Raw genomic sequence first — 26,477 nt, forward strand, 5'->3', positions numbered from 1 at the left:
TGTTCACCAAGGAGATCATCTGTAGTCGATTACTGTTTGTGCTCTTATAAAAAAATTATGGTGTTTTTATGTGATTTCCGAGTTATACGCGTTGGTGTATTTGACTGATTGTGTTGTAATAAGCAGCTCAAAGGCTATATGAAACACAACCACTTTATACTTACCTGGGGAATACATTTACGCTCGTCTGTACTGAAACTCCCTTACCTTGTGACAACAGTGAGGATGTAGCTGTGCGGTGACTCTGCAAATGTACCAAATTACTTTTTGTCGTCAGTTACATGTTCAGAAATTTTAAGTGATGCAATAAATATGTTAGACACTTCAGCTAAATCCAACATGATATTGATAGAGCCTTCGACATATTTGCAGATACAGTTAGAGGTCAGATGAAACACTGACAACCCACACGTATAATCAATAACGGGTCGCATGCAGGTAGAAGCAACAAAAGACATGGGGTAAAAGAGAACGGTGCTGTGATAAATTTACTTTCTTAAAACGTGTGATGCTGAAATGTATTCGATAATCACGCCCAAAAGGCCAAACGAGATCATACTAGGCGCACTCGTCTTGACCGGAATGTCGACAAGTGAACGATGGTCTCACGTTTACACTGTGTCGTAAAACATCCACTTGTATGATACGTAATAATGCAGATTAGTACTCGCTCAGTTTTCGTATTGTTTAGTTTGTGTTCCAATAATATTTAAAAGGATACCGATTCTTCTTCCTTTAATTTCCAACCAAATTTAGTGGGGATAGCCAAACCTTCTTTAGGATAGATTCGCACTGATAGGAAGAGCAAATGTTAATATTATCTTAGGTGTCGGTCTGGGAACGCCACGTTTCAATAGTAGATAGTCCCGGGAACACCAAACACATAATTCGAGGGATTCTGCTGTTGGTACCACGACCGATGGATTTGCCGTGAATGCGTACCGTTTTGTGATATTAACGAGGCATACAGAAATACATTAGTACAAATACATAAAATGAAGAAGGCACTACAAGATCAACCAGCTAGCCGAGAAGAGCCGCCCTAATATTTACGAGGTGGTGCAGCTATTCCAGAGTGAGAGCAGTCGAACACAGAATTCAGTCTCCTGAGATTGGACGGCCATCCTTCTGTACCTCCAAGTGTTCGAATTTCTCCAGTCTGACCAATAAACCCACTGAAGATTGATATGAATAATTACAATTTACGTTGTACATGAACCACCTCAAAATGCATGTAAATTGCTATATTTTATACAATGTTAATTACGGTAATGAAGTAGACGACCGGCACTCCTTTGTTCTCGTTTAATTTGCCTGATACCTGGGAAACCACATCCTGTGTCAATGAAATGTGATTATGCACCTGCGCCACCAGGAGTTTTCCTAATTAGGGGATGTGGCTCTCCCGGGACGTAACCTTTATTTAATTAGACATGTGAGAAGCCAATTGAAAAAAGCCTTCATAGCAAAAGTATTGTACCCTAGCGGTGAGATGTGCTTAGATGGATGTTGTTCATGAAATTCTTCTGAACATCTTCCAGTCACTGCTATAGGAACCATGCCTTCTACTGGAATGTTGTACACTTTATATATCAGGCCTCAATTATAACGAGACCTGCGTATTCTGCACATGTAGATGTTACACGCGGGCGATCAGGATCCACGGTTGTTTTTTGTATCAAAAATCATTCACAACTTTATAATCACACGATTCATGCCACAGTATCAAGCTACCAAGTACCATACCGTACATATTTCCGCACCTATCGATGCGAATCTGGCGAATTAGGAATGAAATTCTGCACAGCGAATTGCGGCGCCTTAGACGACTGTGAAACCTGTTCCTGAAACAAATAGGATTGTTTTAACTTGGTGGTGCTTAACATTTGCTGACATGTATACGTTTCTCAAAGAGAAGTGTACAGTGTAAAGTAAAATGATGTCACATGACGTATATATTTCTTTGTGTCAGTGTGCCAAGTGTATCTGTACGTACCGATGGGCACGACACTGGCACAGTTTATACTTTCAATGTTTTATCCGTCCACAAACGATTCCCTGGAACACATTTGAAAACAATAGATACTCAACATAACTTTGGACAAGTGATCTTAAATTTTAGACCAAATGGCAACATGCTGTCATGTGGTCAGCAAACTTTTTGTTTTGTTTCCATTACTGATAAGGTTAAATGTTCAATATCGATAAATAAAGAACTACTCAGCAAAAAAAGGAAATCAACAGACCTGGGTCAATGGCAATGATGTGTGCCCATTTTTAACACTCGATTACCATCTGTTGATTATATATATGACATTTATAATATGCATCTAAATCACGATTGCGTTTCTTTTTATTGCAGAGATCATCTATATCAATCGAATTTAACGACCCAACGTTACACGGATGAGATTCTTCGGCCACGCGTCCTTCCCATTATGCAACAAGCCAACGTCTATTTCCATCAAGACAACGGACGACCTCACAAAGCTCCATGGTGGGTAGGGAAAAGGGGTGCAGAATAATTTTCGTTCTGGCTCTCTCCTTGTAGAATGTGCACGGAGACAACAATCTGTCAATCTTCTCAAATTAAATGAGTTTGACATTATCAAGGTTGTTGTCTCACTGCGCAAGTCACTGAACTCGTGTTAGGGCATTGTCCGTGACAGAGCTCACTGCCTGTCCGGCATGCCCGAAGACGATATAGTCAAGGGACTTGAACAACAGTCGGTCAAGAAGGATGGTGTGGTTGAACCAACCAACACGTACCTCTTCACCTTTGCCCGTACGACTTTACCTCGATCTATTAAAGCTGGTTACTGTAACATCCGAGTGGATGTGTATATGCCCAATCAACTCCGGTGCTACACTTGCCAAGCGTTAAGACATGGATCTAAGTCCTGCCATGCCTCCTCTGTGTGTTACCGCTGCAATGACAAGCACGAGGCAACTGACTGCAGGAAGGATGTTTAGTATTCAAACTACAGTGGGAACTATATGGCTTTTTTCAAAATCCTGCCCTGTGTGGAAACGCGAGTCCAATCAAGAGAGTCAAGACCGAACAAAATGTCTCGTACCACGAAGCCAAGAAGAGGGTTTAAGGGTTCACTACAAGCACTTCCACCATCACCTGTTCTGCTGCAGTCTCTCGTCATCCTGTCACTACTGCCTCTATCGACTGCCAGACTGATCTGATATGGGTCAAGTTTGTTCAACCACTTCCAGCTGCTGCAATTAAAAAACCAGCTATGCCACCTTCGTCTGTAACACCTTTAAAACCAAAACTTGTCAAACATGTTGAGTCTCAGACTCGAAAACTAGTTACTGAGCATAATCCATAGCCCTGTTACACTTAACACTGCTCGACAAGTTGTTGCTGTCCGTGTTACTTTGAACATAGTGTTTACACTGTGTTCACTGTAACTTTCACCTTCCATAACTATCTGTCAATCAGCTGTTCAGACTTTGTACGATCAGCTATCGAAACCCTATATCATCATTGGCGATTTAAATTGTCATAATCCCCTATGGGGGAGTACTGATACAAATACTAAGGGAAAAGTCCTTGAAGATTTTATCTCAAGTAATGATTTATTCATATGCATCTTTAATAATGGTTCTAATACCTATCATCATCCTGCCACTAACACATACTTTGCCCTTGACCTTTCACTGACAGATGCAAATATTTTAAACGAATTTTAATGGTCGGTCCATGATAACATTTGTGGAAGTGACCATTTTCAAACAGTACTTACAACTATAAATCCGTCTGACGAACTACCTTTCACAAGGCGGAACTTTACAAAGGCCAACTGTACTTTATTCCAAACACTATGTACAAAAAAACTAAAACGTGACAGTTTCAGGAATATTCCTGATCGTATACATCTTTTTTTCAGATCAGTTAAATGCTATTGGAGACCAAAGCATTCCTGCGTCATTTGCAAACCCTCATTTATGTAAACCATGGTTTGATAATGATTGTAAACAAGCTAGAAAAAATGGGAAGAAAGCCAAGAAATATTTCCGCAGACATCCCACTGCCTACAACTTGAATACTGTTAAAATCACGGGCGCCAAAGCTAGACGTACCATTGAACAGAATAAACGGCAATCCTGGAGGAACTATGTATCAAAAATCAATTCCCGCACACCCATGTCCAAGGTGTGGAACATTATTCAAAAGATTAAGGGCAAAGGATCAGAATCTTGAGTTCACCATCTCAAAGATGGTAATACACGTTCAACTACTATATCTGAAATTGCCAACAAACTTGGTGAAACGTTGGCAAACCATTCCTCATCAGAAAACTATATTTTAGAGGTTTCAAAAACAGCAGGAAAAGAAAAATGCCAATTTTTACTCTGATAATGGTGAGGACTATAGCAAAACATTTTCACTCCATGAATTACATACTGCCCTTGGGCAGGCTCATGACATGAGCTGACAACATCCATTATTAGCTCCTGAAACACTTGCCCAATTCATGTTTGGAAACGTTACTTAATATATTTGATGAAATATGGACAACCGGAAATTTCCCTCCTTCGTGGCACAATGCTGTTATTATTCCTATTCCAAAGCATGGATGGGATCATACAGATCCACCCAATTACCGTCCAATACCATTAACTAGCTGTGCTTGTAAAACCAGGGAGCGTATGGTCAACAATCGATAAGTCTGGAACTTGGTGACCAATAACCTACTCAGTGACATCCACTGTGGTTTCCGAAAAGTACCATTGCCCATTTGGTGCGTTGAGAATCATTTATTTAAAGTTCCATTGTCCAAAAACAACATGCTGTATCAATATTTTTCGAGCTTGAGAAGGCATATGATAATCAAAAGATTTGCATGAATTTGGATTAAGGGGCAGATTACCTCAGTTCATATCTCAATTTTTAAACAACAGACAATTTCAAGTACGAGTGGGCTCTACCCTGTCTGAACATTTCGATCAAGATCAAGGCGTCCCTAACGGCAGTATACTATCAGGCACACTTAAAATTAAGCATTAAAATTAACAGTCTCACTAAAGTATTAAACAATAGCGTTGATAGTACACTTGTTGTGGACGATTTCAACATGTCTTGTCGTGGTAAGACTATGAATACAATAGAAAGACAGCTACAGCTCTGTCTTAATAAAATTCAAAAATGGGCGAACGGAAACGGCTTCAAATTGTCTAAATCCAAAACGAACTGTATTCACTTTTGTCGTTAATACAAACCGCCTAAGGATCCATATTAATATTTAGATGGTACTCCTATCAAGGTAGTAGAGGAGGCCAAATTCCTGGGCATCATATGTGACCGTCATCTGACTTTCTTACCACACATCAAATATCTCAAGGCAAAGTGCCTGAAGGCTCTCGACTTGTTAAAAGTCGTTTCAAATTCCGAGTTGAGAGGGGATCAGACCACCCTCCTTCACTTGTACAGGTCGTTAATACGCTCCAGACTAGACTATGGTTCCATTGTCTATAGTGGAGCCTGTAAAAGCAATTTAGAAGAATTAGACACAATACACCATCAGGGCCAAATGCTCTGTCTTGGAGCTTACGGGACCTCTCCCGTGGACAGTTTGTATGTGGAGGCCGATGAACCTTCACTCAAAGAGCACCGCATTAAACTTTCACTGCAATACACTACTAAATTGCATTCACATATCAAATCCAGGAAATCATTGCGTTTTCCGCCCTCAATTTGAAAACCTGTTTCAAAATCTGTCCAACTTGATTCCACCACTTGGAATCATAATTTTACCACACATCACCGCAGCTAAAATAGATCTATATATATAATATCACCTTCTCGACTTCTGTCTTCTCCTCCCTGACAGATGGCCATGGTGAAGCCAGAAGTAGACCTCACTCTAACACAGCTAAAGAAATTCGAATCAAATACTTTGGTTTATCAACAAGCTTACAACCAGTTGCGAACAAAACATAATTCTCACAGATACATTTTTACAGACAGGTCCAAGGATGGTGGCAAAGTTGCAAGTGCCACCATCATTGGATCCAGAACTGTCTCCTCAAGAAAACCAGATACTAGTTCTTTATGTATTAATTCTATTCTAACAGCTTTGACCAATATCAAACATCAAAAACAATCTAAAAATTTCATAATCTTTTCTGATTCGTTGTCTTTCTTTCAGGCACTCTAGATATTTTAGAACTCTTTTATGATCTCCCTACTGGTCAATGTGACACCGTCTTTGGCTGGTTACTAAGTCATGTAGGCATAACAGGTAACTCGAAAGCCGATGCTGCAGCTAAAGCAGTTGTTTCTGATCCCGTACAATGATTCCAAACCAACCATCAACCAGTGTTGAGTATTTTTTTTAATATTGGCTGGTATTGTGCACAACCACCAGTAGCTAAAGTGATGACGTAAATCCTCCTGGGGTGTCATACAGGAAGCCGAGGTACTGTGAGTCCACATGATCCCAAGCGAGGTGGCCTAGCTTTGGTTACTGGTAGCCTATAGCCCGTGTTTTAAAACTGTATACATGATATTGTTATGCTGAAATATGTTTCATAAATTGTTTTCAAATATAACTTTGCATAAATAACTAAATTGTGAATATATGAACTTGGTCTCGTCACTATATGGCTGAAATAATGCCGATGCGACGTTAAATTTTAACCCACTCACTGTTACAGCAAGGCTCACAACAGCCTTTTTCAGGAATCACAACATCAAGGTCCTGTCATGGCCCTTCAGGTCTCCAGAAGTAAACCCTATCGAACATGTATGGGATATACTGGATCAACGACTGCGAGCACGTCAACAGCAATCACAAAACCTACGACAGTTGGCACAAGCACTGCAGGCAGAGTTAAATTCCTCAGAACTTGCGCCACGTCTGTTGGCGGCCTACATCCCCAATAATGTCCACTCCCTGTATACAGTTTCGTACGTGACATCCCCCAAGACGCACGTAAACACGACGCCTACCTCACTTCCGGGGCGGTTTTCTTACGCAATCCTTGTATTGCCGTAGTTGTAGAGATGGCCGTGGTGGTTCTTTCACGTAAGTGACGTAGCCGTATGAATCTGCCCAATGCTACAGTAGTGAAACGTGGTCGACCGGATCTGTGAAGGTCACGAGTTGTCCCGTGTGTCTGATAACGGTTCCACAGTCTTGTGCTTGGTGCTGCGTGTGAAAACCTGGCTACGGCTGAAGACGATTCTCCTGTTTGCACTCGACCGATGACGTTGTTGCGGTGGGCTTCCGTCAGTCGAGGCATGTTTTCGCTGTTCACTTCCTGTAAGATTGTGATGGCATGCAAATGAAAACCCAAAGTATTTATAGCCCTCAATTGATGTTGCACGTGCATGTCATGTTGGTGTTTTTCGGCGCTAGGCTATAACGCGGTTGTGTTTTGCATTTTTTCCTTCTTTTCATCAAATTTCTGCAGTACCTAATTCTTTCCACACAAATCAATTTCAATCCATTCAGAAATTCCCAATTCATCTTTAGTATTATGTTTGTATGGATGTCGACAACACTGTCAGATATTTACGACTTTACAACTTTTGCGTTTCCTTTTGTGCAGAGTATATAATTAAACACGAAATTTGTAAACGTAGCCTAATTTGTTCGCTTCCGCGGAGCTGGTCATGAGAAAAAAAACACATCACAATTTCACCAAATGTCCAAGTCCCTCTCCCATAGGCAAGGCTACTGATAAATGAAATGCTCTGATGAACATCTATTCAAATGTCGCATATAATGATTTACACGTAAATTGTTTTGGAGACAATAAACTAATTACATTTACGTTGTATGAGATGTCAATTAGAGCAAAATTGTGTGCAGAATGGCTTGTGTGTTTACACGTAGACGTTCTTTACGACCACGAGCATTGTACTGAGAGATCTAATTTCGCAAACACGCTCGTGGCGAATCGTGAAACCGAACTTACCGCAAAGGGATCCTGGCACAGTTAGCTAACGCGCATGGGTGTGCACAACGTTGGCGACAATTTCAACAACTAAACAGCACAAGACAGAAACTGCATATTGCAGCTGTTATCATGCAAGCATGTTATTAGTTTGTTGCAAATCAATAAAACATATATAAAACAAATAGTAGTACCAATGTTTAATCAATATATAATGTTCATTAGAAACTTCTTTGTTAAAATGTGCATCCTGAGTACGTTCGGGCGGCGATGAACACGAAAATAAATACGACTCGTATTAAAACCAATTAAAACTGAGATTAATGGCTTGACATACCACCTGCGTCACATTAACGATGAATATGCATATGAAAATCTTGATTACATTAACTGAAAAATTACTATGGTTGATACCATTAGACCTCGGCTACTTAAGAAAATGTCTTTGGGTTGTTACGTATCCGTCATTCATACAAACATGTAATCTGTTGAGCTATGAACTATTGATAAAGGTAATGCGTAAATATGAACGAACTGCAAGGAAGGATTTGAGATGAGATGCCCATAACTACTTTGGTAAATGACTCCCAGAATCACGTCTGTAACATTAAATTAATGATTTCGACCATTGGGTTTTCAATGTTTCTTGCTCCTTCCACAACGTCGTGTTCCTGCAAACAGAACATATTTCATTACGTCAGGATTCAACAAGAAATACACATAAAGTCGGTGTGATTGCTAGGATCAATAGTATATGGTATGTTGTTATTTTCATGAGACATTAAGAATATGTGACATTTTTTTTATGAATAACAACTTCGTTGTCGTTTGTCATGTTTTAAAGTTATTTCTTGCCTCCTCACCAGACTGAATAAATCAATTACATAGGTTGATTAAGGAAGTAGATGAATTAGGCGAAGAAGGTTTGGGATTTGCTATTGAAAGAACAGGAAAAAGGTTATACGTGTGTAATCAAACATTAATAGACCATATTTTTATACCAGATTTTATTTTGACACCTAATGGGGCATAATAAGGTTTCATTAGTTATATATATTGTTCTACAGATGTACTTTTACAGAAATAGTTGTTTACACTAAGATTTGCAAACTAAAATGAAATGGAATTCATTACAAACGTTTCAATTACACGCAGTTTTGTTTTCTCTATCGATATTGTCCAAAATCACGTTTTAGTAGGGTCCCTATGATTTACTGTTTTTATTCATGTGACACGGGTGCATGGATTATGTGATAATAACAACAGATACGGTTCTAACATAAATAAATTGTTGTACATAACTGGTGGACCTTTCTGTGGTTGTACGCCATGACTGCTCAAACTATTCATTTAATGTATATAATTACATTTTAGACAATCCTTACTATGACTTAACCACATGAAGTTCCTATCGTTTAACATAAGTTTTCCCCGAATTTCAAGCATCACAAATCTGCATCATTCATTAATGCAACTTCATTAAAGGATATCAAGTCTGCTATAGAACCAGAGCGAGTGAGTATGGTTTTACGCTGCTTTTTGGCAATATTCCAGCAATATCACCAGGGGGACACCAGGAATGGGCTTCACACAATGTACCCATGTCAGGAATCGAACCTGGGTCTTCGGCGTGACGAGCGAACGCTTTAACCACTAGGCTACCCGACCGCCCCTATAGAACCAGAGAAGTATATAATTATGATAGATGATAAATCGCTTGTTAGGGCAGTATGTAAATTCAGAGTGTCATTACACAATTTCAGTGTAAATTTTATGCGTAGATGTGAAAAAAGGACGTTTAAATCTGTAAAAACTGTCAATTAGAAGAAATTGAGGATAAGTTATATGTTTTATTAGTATGTGATAAGTATGAACATCTTAGAGCAAAGTGTATTCCGATGTTTAACAATAGGCCTAAAACAAGATGTTAACTATCAGTCTTATAAAATCTGCCTGTCTGTCTGTCTGTCATATCGCGATGGTGGCTTGATATCTGAAGTAACACGCCAAGTTATATACATATTCTTTCACAGTTTCAGTTGGTACATTGTTTAAATGACAAATATGTGGTTTACGTACTTAGGCTGAAAAAGGTAACTTTTGTTGTGCTAGCATTTACGTTCAGTTTCCACATATGTCAATGAACTCAAATGTTCCTAGAGCGTTTTGCAATTCTTCACATGTTTCGGTAAATGATACATTATTATCAGCATATAATAAGACCAACGACTCACAGGTACAAATCTAATTGATTTTGGACTAAGTTATTGACTGTGTTAATTACATTATTTTCAGACTGACATATACCAAAGTTTTATATTGTGTCGTTTAACAATTGGATCTCGTTATTGTTTTCAAGCTTGTTTTTTAACGTAAATCTGTGATATGTTACTGTTTATTTTACTGTCTTTCGATGGCAGGCTGTTTTTGAAAGCAAATGCATAACTTTGTCTAAATATTAGTCATATTATCATCACATGTCAGGTGCTTGATTTCTTGTCTTGCTGAAGTTATTGAGTTGCAGATGCAATTCGTGGCTCTTCGGGTAAGGGTGGCAATGGATGATTATTGGACAGGGGACAACGCTGACAGCGCAACATCTGATCATGATAAAGACAGACCTCACACACAACGTATTGTAGAGGATTTCCTTTACGCCAACATCAACATCAACATGATATCTTGGCCAGTGCCCTCTCGTCGCTAATCGAGCTTATCTGGGACGACCTGACTTGACGTGTTCAACAAAGATCACACCCGCTGATTAACAGCCAAGATCTGAGCCAGACTGTGAATAATTGCATTATGGTCAAGACATATTTCATACACATTCTTATGCACACTTATCCATACAGAGGGTAGCCCCCTCAAGAATGCTCACCACGTTACCATGGTCTTTTTTGTCCTGTGGTTACATTGCTACTTCTGATAAAGTTTTATTTGATCGTCAGGTAATAGCAATATAAACTGGGTAAACATTTCTTGCTTGTTTCATTTTTTGCACCGTCACACATGGGAATATACCCTCTTTTTGTCAAGAAGTTGTTATTATTAGTTCAGTCATTCATTTAATAAAGGGCAGCACTTCAATGGCGTAACAACATTACAATATGTTATCATTGATAAATAGATTCCCATCTTTATAAGCTATATTAAGGTGCATATTGTAATTATTACCGAAAGGTATACGTCCAGTAACGACATAGTCAATGTCATGACACTATACATAATAATTATGATAACGCTTAGATAACTTTTAAGGCCGTTATGGCGGTGTGGAAAGTTTGTTGTGTTAATCGGTATAAGATGTAAAGAGTTGCTATTATGTGAACCATTGCACACATTTATCCCTAGAGGAGTTGGCAAACCAAGACATGTAGGACACTGGGGTACCTGTTGGGAGGTATCTTAGTTAGGATAGGCGCGAGCTAATTGGATGTATTAAAGATGTATAGCAACTGAAACACTTTATATCAAAGTTTTGTTTTTTATCGATACACATCGTGGTACTGAATTTATGTATCTTCATAAAGAACTGACACAACGAGTTAGCCTCTGCTCAAATGTCGGTCAGAAGGACTATTTGTCAAATATGCAGCATTCACTGACCATAAATATCGCTGCTGAACAAAGCCTATAAATCATAAGCAAACTGTAACTGAATCGATGTCCCTAACTCGATTCAGTCTGCATCCATGGAATATGAAGTTATGCTACTGATTATTTACATTTTAAATCGAATGGTTAAAAAAAGTGTTGACAGAACAGGATATAATTTATATATTATGTTAGGCATTTTGCTCGTTTAATTGCATAATGGTGCATCAATTTGATCATATATTTGATTTAGATCAATTATCCACAAGACTGCATGACAAGGGGGATGACTTCAACTTTCCAACAGTCAATGTTCCCTTCATGTTGAACAACATTCCAGCAGCGTCAACCTTTGGTGACTATCACATTTCTTTTTCTAACTACGAAGATGAGAGATAATCTCAGAACAATCAGTCAAGATTCAACAAATGTTTATAGATTAGAATGAGTTTATTTTCAGTAAAGAGTCCACCGGCCCATTATACAATATGGATACAGTGGATTACAACAATAGAGCCAGATAATACAAGTGATATACATAGTGAAATAATTGAATTATTGCATACATTTGAAAAACTATTGTTGTTTCTTACAAGCATGAATAATATATTTATCTCATTCATTAATAACATGTTCATTTTGGCAAGACATAAGAGTGCAAAATTTATCAAATGAAGGTTGGGAATGATAATAGTTAGGTATAAGACTATTTCTTAGATCTGAATAAAATTGACATTCAACGCCAAAAAGTCCGTGTTTCAATTACACAGACTACACAGCGTTCATCTCTAGAAAGACCAATTTTTCTACCTCCTTCAAGCATTAGGTTATGACTAGAACAACGGAAAGATCTAAGAGCAAATAGATATACACCAACAGGTATTAATGTTAAATATTTTTGTAATACAATGCATGGTTTAATTTGTGAATACATTTCAAGTTTGGATAATGTTTTTACTTTACTTAACCAAGTTGGCTGGTCTATATCTATACATCTTTGCTTAAAACAAACAATAAACGTATTTACATTTGGAACATCTTGATTACAATAGCCAGAACCAAAACCATATGATGATAATAGTTGTTTTACATGACAAGCCGAACATTCAATATCTTTATCAGCCAAGGACACTTGATAATAATTAACATGTTTCAAAATAGGATTGTAATATCAATCTAGTTCAATATTTAAATATTTTCATGTATTTAAAACCCTCCCCCCCCCCCCCCCCCCCCCCAAAAAAAAAAAAACAACCCAAAAAAACAACCCAAAAAACCCCAACAACAACAAAACAAACTACACTGCCATACAACAAAATTGGTAAAAGCTTGACATCAAATAGGTGAGTCAAAACATGTAAAGGTAACTTGTGAAAATCAATAACGTTTGGTTCTAGTGACTGCAAAACTTTATTGGCCTGAAGTGTTAAAGTTTTATGTGTATTAAACTATGATCCAGAGCTTGAAAAATGTACACCTAAGTATTTATGTATTCAGAGAAAAAAACCAATCATATTTCTCTAGTCAACCAACTTTGCGAAATACAATTACCTTGCTCTTGTTATTATTAATAAACACGTGTTTATATGATCAAGCCGTAATCGTACAACGGACTGATTATTATTGAAAGGGTTTTTAAAGCTCATCCTCAGCCTGCTGTTATTTATAATCATGGCATGAGGGTCAAATGGTGTGAACGTCGGAGCTAGGAGTCAGTCCAGCACACCGGAGCTACCATCCTTGGTGTAACTACTTTATTGCGAAAACTGTTTAAATGAAAATAGTATGTTAACTTCAATGTTTTACATTACCTACAAACAAGTGATCACTGTCGTGACGCCGATTACTCTTTCCCCGAAACTATCTTATTTGCTTTGTTTGACCATATCAATTTCACTTGTAATTGTCGTGATAAGAATATAAGGAGGAAATTAAAGGCGTTTTCCTGTTGGTCTGCAATCTCGAACCAATCTGATGAAACAAACAAAACGAAAATTCATCTAGAATATAGTTCATCGTAAACCTTTTCAAATTCATCAGGATGGCATGCCCAAAGACATATCCCAAAATATAATTGTCACTACATTTAGGGTCAGAGGGCAAATTTCCAGATTCTTGTAACGGCGGCTTCAACACTGGTGTCAGCGATTTTAACGGGATTGTAACGACGATGTCGTACACTTGGAAAGAGCTTGGATATACATGTACTTTTGAAAATCACAATGGTGGGACCGATAGAGTATATGATAGAGATCAACTTTGGACTTTCGCCTTTTATCTATCCATCTATCTATATATCTATAGCTTTAACATATATTAACAAGCAGGCTTCTTTTCTCTGTTGAACCGAGTGCGCGTTTTGTTGATCCATAAACAATTGTTAAAACCTTTTTCATTTGGCAGACGCACCAATTACCCATCATCACTTAGCTAATGACTTTCAAAACCACCTGGTTAGCGAAAAAGGCAAATAATCATCTTGCAGTAATATGCCATTAGCTCTTTGGCTATAAAATAAAATATGAATGGTAAGTACGATTCTCGTAAAACTTGTTCATCACTCATTAGTACACACATGTGATTTGTCTTTTTGGCTCCAAAGTGTATCCTATTGATTAATATAAAGTATATAAACACCCTGTAAACAAGGTCTTCTGTATTCACGGCCTCGTTGTTCAAGAGATGTTGTCCCCGTTGTTTCTGGGTATCCTGGTCCAATGTGTTTCGACGGTTCAACAGGTAACACAGACACGTTGGAACACAGGTAAGTCAGATTACGTTAATGTTCACGATTTCACTTTAGTAGTGTGATTATTTCGCTTCATACGGCAACACCATACATGTTAATAATGACGTTATTATAATCCCCGCACATAATGCTCATCAATGCTTTATCACATCCAACGAACATTAGATAATAACTAGCCTCAATAGAAACATGGATTTTATCTGTGGTTACTCGATACTCAAATCGTCCTCGTTATCACGACATTGATAAGGAGGTTATATCTTCTATCAGTGAGTGAGTGAATATGGTTTTACGCTACTTTTGGCAATATTCCAGCAATATCACGGCGGGGGACACCAGAAATGAGCTTCACACATTGTACCCATGTCGGGAATCGAACCCGGGTCTTCGGCGTGACGAGCGAACGCTTTAAACACTAGGCTACCCGACCGCCCCATATCGTCTATCAACCTGCATCTGAATAACATATGTAGTGATTTCTAGCCAATTCACTGAACAGAGTTACGTTCCCTAAATGCACTATGGTCCTATGCTGTCTATGAAGTGCGTCACTTCTCTGGTACCGAGAGGAAATATCTATATACTAGATGCATTCAACAAGCACTTGCCATGGTGGGAATACACGTGTATATACCAATGTATGCAACAAGCCCTTATTACGGTAGGAATATATGTGCATTACTGATGCATACAACAAGAATATAACTGAAATACTGTTCAAAGTGGTGTTAATTGTTTGATTGTCGTACAACGTTATGGATAACAACTTCTGGTTTATTGCATATAGCGACGTTTCGATGTAGATTCTTACACCGTTATCAAGATGGAGTGACAACAACCAAGTGAGGAGAGGTAAATATGCACGACATGTTTTGATAAGCAGCAGATTAACATTGACAACAAGGGTAATAGATAACAAGTAGATGATTTGATGAAGCCAAATGTACAGTAAGATTAACGATGAAGCACACGAGTCGTGAAGCCAGATATACAGTAAGGGTGAAGATTAAGGGTTTATACAGTTTCGACAGGCTGATTGGATCCTAATTTAACTAGTCTATTGCTTAAGTAGATTGTCATAGGCAGACAAGCAAAAATTCCATAGACATTAAATTCATTTTGACAAAGTCTAAATCCTCTCAACAAAACATCAGGACTTCCCCAAAAGAAAACTCTCAGAAGATATAGAAATCCGCTGTCACAAAACTTTGATCAACAGAGATCAAGGGTATTACATTCCGTCTGCCTATAAAGATCTATTTAAGAAACTCGAATCGAAACGTCGCTATATGCCATAAACCAAAGGTTGTTATTCATAAAGTTGCACGTTTTTCATACTGATTATTTGCCATTTGGTGTCGGCTCCTTCTGTGTTGCTTTTTTCTTGTTTGTGGTTTTCTGATCAGAAACTATTAAAACAATGATGATGAAATGCCCAAAATACAAATATCAATAATGTCTCACTAATCATGTTCCATAAATGAACATCGGCAAAGATAAGCAATCTCTCAATAACCAAAAACAGATAATGCTGTCATTACAAAGTAACAAAGAAAGGGGAAATATGAAGTACAGGCGAAGAATTCCATGCGGTGTCATGATCATAAGATTTGTTTTGTCAGGCACAAATCCACCAGAAACTGACTGTCATACAATGGCTGCCGTTTCAAACATCATCTCAATGGAGAAGATGGAAACTGTCTACATTATTTACGATGGCGAACAAGGTACGAAGATTCAGAGATTATAGTAGATAAAAGACAGAGAGGTGTTTTCCCAAATTATGATAACAACATGCATGTATGATACACATGTCTTAGTTTTGGTCTTCGAATTACGAGAATGATAAACTATATATCAGTTTCATTGTCAATTGAAAATATCTAAGTTAATGATAAAAATGAATTGTACTGGCGGTTAGCCCAAACTCAAAGAATATTAATTTTCAAAATATAATTTTGCTTATTTTTTAAATATTTTTCGGCACATAATTACAACATTTCAAACATGATATGGGTTATGTGGTTGCAAATTCATTTCTTACGCAATTCTTCATTGAACCAGTTTATGTTTTAGACAAAATTACCCAGTCACATATTATTATTTATAACCTGTTGCAGAAATGAGTGATGAATAGATATAAATAATCGAATTTATAACAGTTCTTTCAATTTTGAATTACAGTATAAAACAACAGCTCGGTATACTTCAGTTTTCCCCTTAGTTTATCATATTACACTGTTGTTAAATAACAATGGTTTGAGTATGTCAATACACAAATAAACCACCTTGTTATTTCACTGCATGGGAATGTGATCATATTTTGCTCTGAGAACCAAGCATCCTCAGAATGGTTATTATGTGCCATTAAGATGAACAGAGATTATCGAGATCATTATCGAACTTCAGCATTTGACAAGACAAAATCAGAGCAATATATTTATGTGAAGCTTGCAAATCGTGCATGCAATGTTAATGTACACATTCTATACAGTTCATATTGTATACATTATTCTAAATGGTGGCTGAAACCAGTCGATAACAAACCAGTTGGTGAGTAGATGTCCATATTGTACACACAGTGGTAATAGTAAATAAACACGATCACGCAAAGCAGTTCTCTACAAATTAAATATAAGATAGCCTACGCGATAAATCGTAAAGAGCAATGGAGAACGAAGCGTGGTTTATTTTACAATAAAAAAATGTTCCATCGTGACGTCATTTCTCGATATTCGAATATGCGCTTCTAATTTGATGACGTCACATACTGGACGACGTTATTTTTGAGCGGGAAGTGTCTTGAGAGTTGTCCTCCATAGATGCACCTGGGGTTCCTCAGAAAAACGTAGTGGCCGAATGATCGCATCCAAACGTAGGAGGGATATGACAATCGGTTTTAGGAGACGAAAGGTACAGAGAATATGCGACAAAACGTAACGAACCTGTTTATAAAATGGACTTATCCGACATTGACGAGGTCGGATTCTATTCAGGAAGTCATCATTATTAAAGTTAGGTAACCATTTTAAAAGGTTGCACATTTATCAACATCCTTCAATGGGCTGAACATAACGTTGATATCTCATATAAGAAATAAACGACTTGTGATCGTTGTTCATCGTTCAATAAAACAGTGTAGGAAGAATAACGACCACGTGTCGTTAATTTCTTAAATAATGCTTAATGTAAATAAATGCAATGACCATGCACATTTACACTTGCACACTTCAGATACCTGTCTATACAAACTCACTGGTAACTTGACGCATCGAACAAAAGTACAGTTTATGGGAGAGGATACATTTCAGGATGACTTGACATCAGTCATTGACGACTTGGTTCAGCATGGGAATATCGATATGATGCGCAGAACGCTCAACGTTGTCCTGTCCTGCTCGGCAAGGTGCATTCAACAAGCTCTAGTCACGGTAAGAATATACGTACATGTATATACACATGTTCTTGCATACAAGATGCACGTAACAAACTCTTTCCACTAAAGGAATGTAGTAGATACTAGATGCACTCAACATGTTCTTGCCACGATAGGTATTTACGTATATACCAGGTGCACTCAACAAGCTCTTGCCACGGTAAAAGGATATACGTACATACTAGCTGCCCTTAACAAGCTCTTACGACGGGAGGGATAAACGCGTATATAATAGACGCATTCAATAAGCTCTTGCAGTCTTGCCAAGGTTGAAACTTACCTACATACCGTGTGCATTTCTATATATTAGTATATTTCTTAAGGTTTGTTATGTGCAAGGCGGCAAACTTCATACTTCCATTGGATGTTGTTGCTCTGACACCAACACCCTAATTTCGCGAAGAAATGTCAGTATACAGAAAATACAGAATACGTGTTAAGACATATTCTTGTCACTATAGCTGTGATCTTAACAGTACTTGTAGATGAACTTGCATGTCTGTTTTTCAGGGGCTGGAGCTTGATATGAAGGTCGGCAAGCAGTCTGTGTTGAGACATTTTTCTAAGTGGATTCTCATTCCAAATGACAACACAGGCATTGCTGTCACAAATTTGACGATGGACAATGTTATCTTACTGACTGATAACAAGGTAGGTTCACCTATTTTAGACCATATTCGCGTTCACGTCTCTGTGTCACAAAACTTGCTGCTTGCGATTTGTTCAGAGTCTTCGAGAATCACATCACAAGAACACATATATGTAGAAGTGACGGGCGTAACATATTAAATATCAAATACATTAAGGTAAAGAATGTATCTATTTGTCTCCAAGAAGTTGTGCAGTTAAAGTGTTTGTTCAGGTTAAGATAACTAAGCATTCAAGTTTCAAGCTAAACTTCTGCATAGTAAATCGGACATATATCATATCAGTATATTTGTAAAGTCATGCACATCGCGCAATTGTGTAATAATTTTACTTTGATTTAATCGGTATGATAGTAATAACCAAGAGTCATAATCTCAGAGTCGACCAGATGACAAGCGAACTCAGTCACAATCAATTCAAAGGACGTAAATCTGATCAATAAATTGTGGCGCTTTATCTGTGTCCAGCGTGGTACACTACCAAGTTCGCAAGCCAGTCAGTAAACAGTAAAATTAAGTTCTAAAATACAAGTTATAACTGATCCTACAACAAACCTAAACATATCCTACTCCAGATAAGACATTCCTCCTCGGTTATGCTTGGGATTGTAAACCTTCGAGAAGACAGCAACGGGAGGAAGATCACGGGTTACGCCCTCGGGCCTTTTTCCCCCTCACCTCACTTCCCTGGGGTTTCCAACCCCATGCATAACCGAGGAGGAGTGTCACCTCCGTCACTAAAGCTGAGTGGCGCTGTCGTCTAAGACGCGGCAATTCACTTTCCATAGTTGCCCCAGAGAACCCATGGTCATGGGTTAACCATTCTGCCCACATTCAACTGATGCTGTGATAAAACTCAACTGTTGTCAAAAGCGGCATTAAACCAAACTCACTCACACACTATTTGCCAACTTTACCCTTAAACAACATGAAAGTATTGTTTAGTTTTCAAAATTCATATTTGTAGAATACAACGATAAAGGAGGTCGCCACGTTGCTCTGGGCGAAGGAAGGTAGACAGTGGGACATTCTTGACAGAGGCAGCACAATCAGCCTAAACAACTCCACGGTGTACCCTAATACTAGATTTGGTCTCAATGGAAGAAAACTTATTGTTGTGGCGCTTGAGGTAGTATTACATATATTATGCTAATGTGATACGCCCACTGATTGATCGTGATTAGTGACTTGGCTTCCATAATATAGCTAACAAACATTTTATATATATATATACCTCATACAAATTACTGACATACTGTTATGTGTTTTCCTGTCTTGATTTTGACAGTGGAAACCTTTCAGTGTAAAGGAGCGAGACAGTGGCATCGTTACCTATAGTGGTATATCCGGTGAATACATGGACTACCTTTCAAAAAGCTTCAATTTCAGGTAACTGTGTCTTGATCTGTTTGAGAAGCAGGAATCGTTGGTTAAATCTATTATTGGTAAAAATTCTAACCAGAATTGATACTACATCAAACATTAGCGTGGTGTGATGATATATAGTCATGAAACTTATGATAGCAAAAGCTACAAGTAACATTCTGCTGAAATATTCACAATTTTCTAATTTTCTTTACATGTGTTATAAATAACACCCAATACAAGTTTGTGGTGAAATCACGATCTGTTACTAGTTACAAGTACATCGAGCCCCCGGACAAGTTGTGGGGACACAAGACCGAAGACGGGAATTGGACGGGAATTGTAGGCCTGCTCCAAAGAGAGGTAGATTTTTGTTTTACGGGGAGGTGAACTGTATGACTTTTTATCGTGCTTTCCAATGTGCAGATGATGTTACAAGCATGACATATCTATGCAATTTTCAGAATATAACCCGAATGACACTGGTGATATTTCATCTTCCCGGGGCAAGGGCGTCAACTGACTATAAAAGTCCAGTTTCCGCCCTTGCCGAACTAGGCTGGGATTTCCAGGCTTGATCGCAGCGCCACCAGTGGCTATTACGAGTTATGTCCCTCCTACTGACCAATCATATTCGACTTCTCAAAGCACTTGCATTTGCTTCAGACAACATAGCGGCGCCTAGTCAAGACGATCTGATTGATTATCAAGATCTATAGATATTGTAATCGTGAAGTGCATCAAATCACTGAAGCACCTTGATTAAAAACATGAAAAAATGTCTGTCGATACCCAGTTGGCGGCACACATGCATTGCAAATCATGCACTTTGAATTCAATGTTTTTTGGCGAACCGGATGTCTTGTTCTCTACGTGATTGTGATTGGACTATGCAAACACTCATTGGTCAAACCAAAATATAACTCCGGCAGTCCAGCCTAGTTCGGCAAGGGTTGAAACTGGACTATATTAATCAGTTAACGCCCTTGCCTCGGGAAGAAGAGGATATTTATGAGTGAATGAACATGACATTTGACATGATATCGCCAAATAGCAGATGCTGTGAAAGTCAGAGAATTTTTTCATGTTGATGTTGAAATGTTAATGTCGTAATCAAGATGAGTATCTGTGAAATACACAACCTGCAAGAATCTAAACTGCCTGCACATGTCAAAGTTGATTGCACCACTCTCTTCGTGTTATTCCAGGAAGCAGACATGTGTTCTGTTCCCTATGCATTTAACATTGAACGTGCAGAGGTGATGGAGTTTACATATCCTGTACTCATGGAATACTCAACAGTGATCTATAAAACATCGCAAGATGAAAGCAAGATATGGAAAGTGTTGATCTCTTGTTTCAAATGGGAGGTCTACATTGTTGGAGTTGTTGTGATGCTCACCGTTGGACTGCTACACGTATGTCTGCTTAAGTCAACCCCTGATCCATCTAAAGATGGGCGAATAATGAAAAACTCCGTTTCTTCTGGTGGTCTTTTGATGGGAATCATGCCTCCTCTGAATCAGGGTGAGTGTTTAACACATATTGTTCCGGCAAGAAATGAATCAATGTTCTCCGGTAAAAATAAGTCATTTTTGGTGAAATTATATTCAAGTTACCACTATACCTAGTTAACCATACGTTATGCCATACAATACCTAGTTAACGTTATAATTTACATGAAAACTCTTCGGATAATATGTAGGGGAATTTGAATGAAAATTGTATGTGAGATAATATGTAAGTATTTCGTTCAACCTGTCTTTATCTTCGTAAGCTTGCAAGTTTTGGACTTCTGACTTGACTAAATACATACGTGTAACTAAAATACGTGAACATTGTCGATATTTTATGCCTGAGGAGAAAGGATTACTGTGAGCAAGTCCTCGGCCATTGAGTTTCTTAAAAAAGATATATGAACCATATGTTTTTACCAGTACAATTAGGTCTTAAAAGTGTCATTCACACATACACTCTTCAGAAAAAGAAACGGAAAGGTAGACTTTTAGTAAATGAAGTGTACCTAATAAAGTCGATATATTTAATTTAATATCATAGATTTTGGAGCTCAATAGTCACATGCTGTCGTTGTACAAAGGCATTGAAAACTGGTCATTGTCATGTCACATAAGGCCACAGGGTTGAGCTGAACTCGTATCTCGTGTGACCGCCACGGGCAGCAAACACGGCTCTGCATCTCCTCGGCACTGACTGGATAAGTGTCCGAATTCTGTCCTGCGGTATTCTGCGCCATTCTGCTTGCGACGCGTTGGCCAGTTGAGGAGTATCTGCGGCGTGTTCTTACGTTGACGTACACGTCGATCGAGTTCATCCCAGAGGTGCTCGAGGGCCAGGACAAGTCGTTGATGTTGGCATTATGAAGGTAGTCTACCCTGACACGATCTGTGTTGCGGTGGAGCGTGGTCCTGTTGAAACAGCTCCCTCTGCCGGCCAGTGATTAGAAGAAGGTGAGGTTGTAGAATTTGATTCATGTTGCGATTTGCATTCACACACACACACACACACACACACACACACACACACACACACACACACACACACACACACACACACACACACACACACACACACACACACACACCATGACACTACCGCCACGCACTGCCGCAAACGAAACTGTCGAATTCACACCACAATGTGGGGCAAAACGCTTATTTCGACGACGACGATAAACACGTTGTCTTCCATCTTGCTGGAGAAGAAGAAATCGTGATTCATCGCTAAACCACACTCGTCTCCAGTTTCTCAAAAGTCCAAGGCTCTAAGGTATGGCACCAACCCAAGCGTCGCTGTCGATGGATCTGTTGCAAAACAGGCATGATAACTGGTCTTCTGGGTCGGATTCCAGCCTCGCGAGGATGGTTCCTGACAGTCTGATCCGATATACTCCTCAAACCAGGGATGCGTCCTGCAGTCTCCGTAGCTGTGGCATTGCGATGACATAGGTGAAACAGTCGAATCTAGTGATGCTGTGCAGGGGTGGTAACTCTTGGTCGGCCGGTTCTTGGACGAAGTGCAGTAGAATTGAACTGTGTGTATCGGTCCCAAATGCGGCAAATGATGCTGTGGTGGACGTTGATGTGGCGTGCAATAGAACACTGCGATTCCCCGCATTGGATACGCCCTATTGCGATGTTCCGATCGGCAGCGCTGAGTCTCGGAATTTAGAACAACTGAATAACAAATATTTTGCTTATGCTTGTCTTTTATAGCCACTACCACGTTACGAAGTTACGAATGCCAAAACTCGCACGTGCATTTTGCTTTACTGTTTTTTTCCTCCATGACATTTTTGAACAAATGTGAAAACAATGCCGTTTAAAACATTGCAAATCGACAATGGCTGCGTTTTGACGCACCGTGTGTCGAATATCAAGCCACCAACATTTTCCAATAACATATATCCAATTTATATTCCGGATTTTTTGCTTAGTCAAGTTCAATGAACTACATAAAACCTGTGCGTTTCCTTTTTTGAAGAGTGTATAACATTGAAAACAATTTCGTAAATAATGAAGAAGCTGCGGACCAAAAAGGATATGAATCATACCTCGTATTTTATCGTTTATAATATTCATATTCATAATTGTTTTAGCCTCAGTGGACATCCCCATGTTTGACTCTGGTAGGATGCTGTTCAGCTGTTGGTGGTTGTTCTGCCTCATCATGACAGCTATCTACAGAGGTAACCTAATGGCCTTCCTCACTGTCAGTAGAACAGTCGTCCCATTCCGTACCCTGGAGGAGCTGGCTAACCAAGACGTGTACGATATTGGGGCACCTGTTGGGAGTTATCTTAGTTTGGCTATAATGGTGAGCGTTTTAAGAAATTAGCTGTCTACTTATCTGCACAATGTCTATTAAATGATTGTCGACTACGATGCAACGGTGTTTTGACAAATCATCTTCTTGATCAGTCACAGTTTGTCGTGACAACACACCTGTTGAAACTCGCTTCCGTTCTTGTCAAACATGATAAAGTAACATTTATTTGCATCGTAGTAATTAATGTGTCAATTAATATAACACACGTCCAACTGTCATGGACTGTGATACTAAAAGAACTTAAATCGCTTGATTTGACCAAACAATTTAGTGACTATTTGTGCACAAACATGTAAGCTGGGATAGTTGATAAATGATTGTCAATGAATACTTACTACTGATTTGTTTATTTTTGTTGTAATTCAGAAAGAGATACACAATCGTTTCTGGTACATATGTACTAAGGAAATACTTATCGTACCAATGTACGATAAGGACAAATGATGAAAAGTTATCTTCCCTTGAAAGATACTTCTACTCTACTCTATGCCTAGATTTCCTCACAACAGGACAGACCTGTACAAAGTAAAGAACAGGCCTACGCTTGTTTTCTTCAGAGCTCCAATCAGACAACGCTGAAAAAGATATGGAAGAAAATACAACAAACACATGCTGTTGGTCCCAAGTCTGGAGATGCTGATTACGTGTACCAGCTGCAACGACTGCATGAGGGATACTTTGCGTACATGCAGTCAAACGTGGCTTCTGATGTTATCATGAATGGTACATGTAGTCTTGCTAAGATGAAAGAAGCCTTCCTACCAACCGTATCCAGCATGACGTTTCCTTTGCATTCTCCTATGGCGAGACTATTCCACTCAAAGTAAGGACATATCTTAAATTTGACCTTCCTGAGATCCCTACAACCGAATCCCGCGCTAGCTTTTTCTGCATGTAAATTTGTTGAAATCCACGAGACTTGGCATGATGCTGACAAATATAAATTTCTAATCAGGGCGACTCTGAGACTTAAATATACTCTGCAAATAAACAGAAACCCGTGAATTTAGATGTATATTTTATATGTCATATAAATAATCATCAGATTGTAATCTATTGTTCAAAATTGGCACACATCATTGTCATTGAACCAGGTTCAATATCTCACACATGGAACAGTAGACTGTCAAGGTGAAGTTCCCCTGTTCTCAATATCGTGTATGGCCACCATTATAGTCCAAAACTAACTGACATCGTCGTTCCATGGAAGCAATGAGATACCGAATTGTGCCCTGAGGAATGTTCATCCGTTCTACTGCTGACGTGCTCGCAGTAGTTGATTCAGTGCATCCAATACATGTTCTATTGGGTTTAAATATGAAGACATGGAGGGCCATGGCAGGACCTTGATGTTGTGATTTCTGAAGAGGCTGTTGTCAGTCTAGCCCTGTGTCTTGTTGGAAAAGGCCGCGTGGCGAAAAATCTCATCCAGATAACGTTGTGCCGTTAAATTCCCAGAACTTGCACCAAGCCTGTTCTACTAGTGTAGAAGGTGGCGACCCACATCACCACACTACCACCACCAAATCAGCCTACTTCCTGTGTGCAGTTTCGTGCATAACGTCCCCCGAGATACCTGTATATACGACATCTACCATCCGCACGGCGAACCATAAAACGTTACGCGTCACTTAATCAAATCTCCATCACATTTGTCGCCATACCCTGTGACCTTGACATCAATGACGTCGCAGCCAACGATGCAGGTCCATCAAAATGCCATCGCGAACTGGTCGTCTGGGGCGAAGAGCTTCAGCGCGTAAACGGTTCCTCATTTCCTGGGCTGATATCCTACGCAATCCTGGTATTGCCGTAGTTGGCTGTGGTGACCGTAATTGACGTAGCCGTATAACTCTGCCCTGTTCTGTGACGGTCACGTGTTGTCCAGTGTGTCTTATAACTGTTCAACAGTCTTGCAATGGTGCTTGGTGTTACGTGGAAAAACCTGGCTACGGCCAAAGATGATACCTCTGTTTGCACTAGACCGATGACGTTATTGCGTTGGGCTTCCGTCAATCGTGTCATGTTTTCTCTGTTCACGTGCCTTGCTATAGAACTGTGATGTTGCGTGTCATGTCGGTGTGTTTCGGCGCCAGGCTCTCACGTGGTTTTGTTTTTGCGATATTTCCATCGTTTCATCAAATTTCTGCAACACTTTATTCTTTCCTCTTTACCTTTGTGTTTCTTTCTTTGCAGAGTATACATTGCTGCTATGTTCCCCTCACTAAAACATCTTGGAAGAATAAATCCAAGTAGTAACTGCACTGCAATTCTGCAACCAAAGCTGCATAACTTTAATCTAACATGAGCAAATGTATGTACTTTCGGTATTTTCATTACAGGGTGTTGTCTGTGATGGACACGGGACTGTATCCTAAATGGTATGGGAAGTGGGTTCCCACCCAGGAGTCCTGTTCCGACAAGTCTATAGATGTAGGCGTGTCTACACTACACGTACACGACTACTACAGTGCCCTCGCAGCTTGTGCTGTCGGTGTATCTGTTGCCTCCATGGTGCTACTGGGCGAGACTTATTTGTTTCAAATTATGCCACGAAGGAACATCGCTTCATTGACAGATACTTAGCTATCACTTTGCATGTTCACGTCAGCATCCCCAACATGACACATGTCCCTTAAACTTGATTGTTCAAATAACACGTTGGGTTGCAATAAAAATAAATGTGTTACGTGTTGTGCAATAATAATAAAAAAACTGTTGTTATGCAATAAAAGTCGTTATCCGTTATAATTGTTCGTACTACGTACTGATGTATCCAAGACAATTGCTGTACAGGGTGAGGCCACATATGCAGGTAAGTGGGCATACATCACTGCGATGATACCTCATACACTGGCAAACTTGACCAGAACAACATCTCTACGTGCTGAGAAGAGCAATTGCGCGCGGGTTAACATCC

At 39.1% G+C, this 26,477-nt stretch overlaps 1 protein-coding gene across 1 annotated transcript; it reads left to right on the plus strand.

Moving 5' to 3' along the window:
- The first annotated feature begins 14,187 nt into the window (after positions 1-14,187).
- Positions 14,188-26,231, plus strand: LOC124140169 (probable glutamate receptor). The gene is made up of 11 exons (XM_046507580.1): positions 14,188-14,278; positions 15,886-15,990; positions 17,498-17,694; positions 18,210-18,350; positions 19,314-19,475; positions 19,635-19,735; positions 19,984-20,074; positions 20,920-21,238; positions 23,328-23,545; positions 24,115-24,380; positions 25,900-26,231. Exons 1-11 carry the CDS (start codon positions 14,197-14,199, stop codon positions 26,141-26,143), a joined length of 1,926 nt encoding a protein of 641 aa, XP_046363536.1. The 5' UTR covers positions 14,188-14,196; the 3' UTR covers positions 26,144-26,231.
- Positions 26,232-26,477: the final 246 nt, after the last annotated feature.

Source organism: Haliotis rufescens, unplaced genomic scaffold, assembly GCF_023055435.1.
Source record: "Haliotis rufescens isolate VD_foot unplaced genomic scaffold, xgHalRufe1.0.p SCAF_28, whole genome shotgun sequence".
Classification (NCBI taxonomy): Eukaryota; Metazoa; Mollusca; class Gastropoda; order Lepetellida; family Haliotidae; genus Haliotis; species Haliotis rufescens.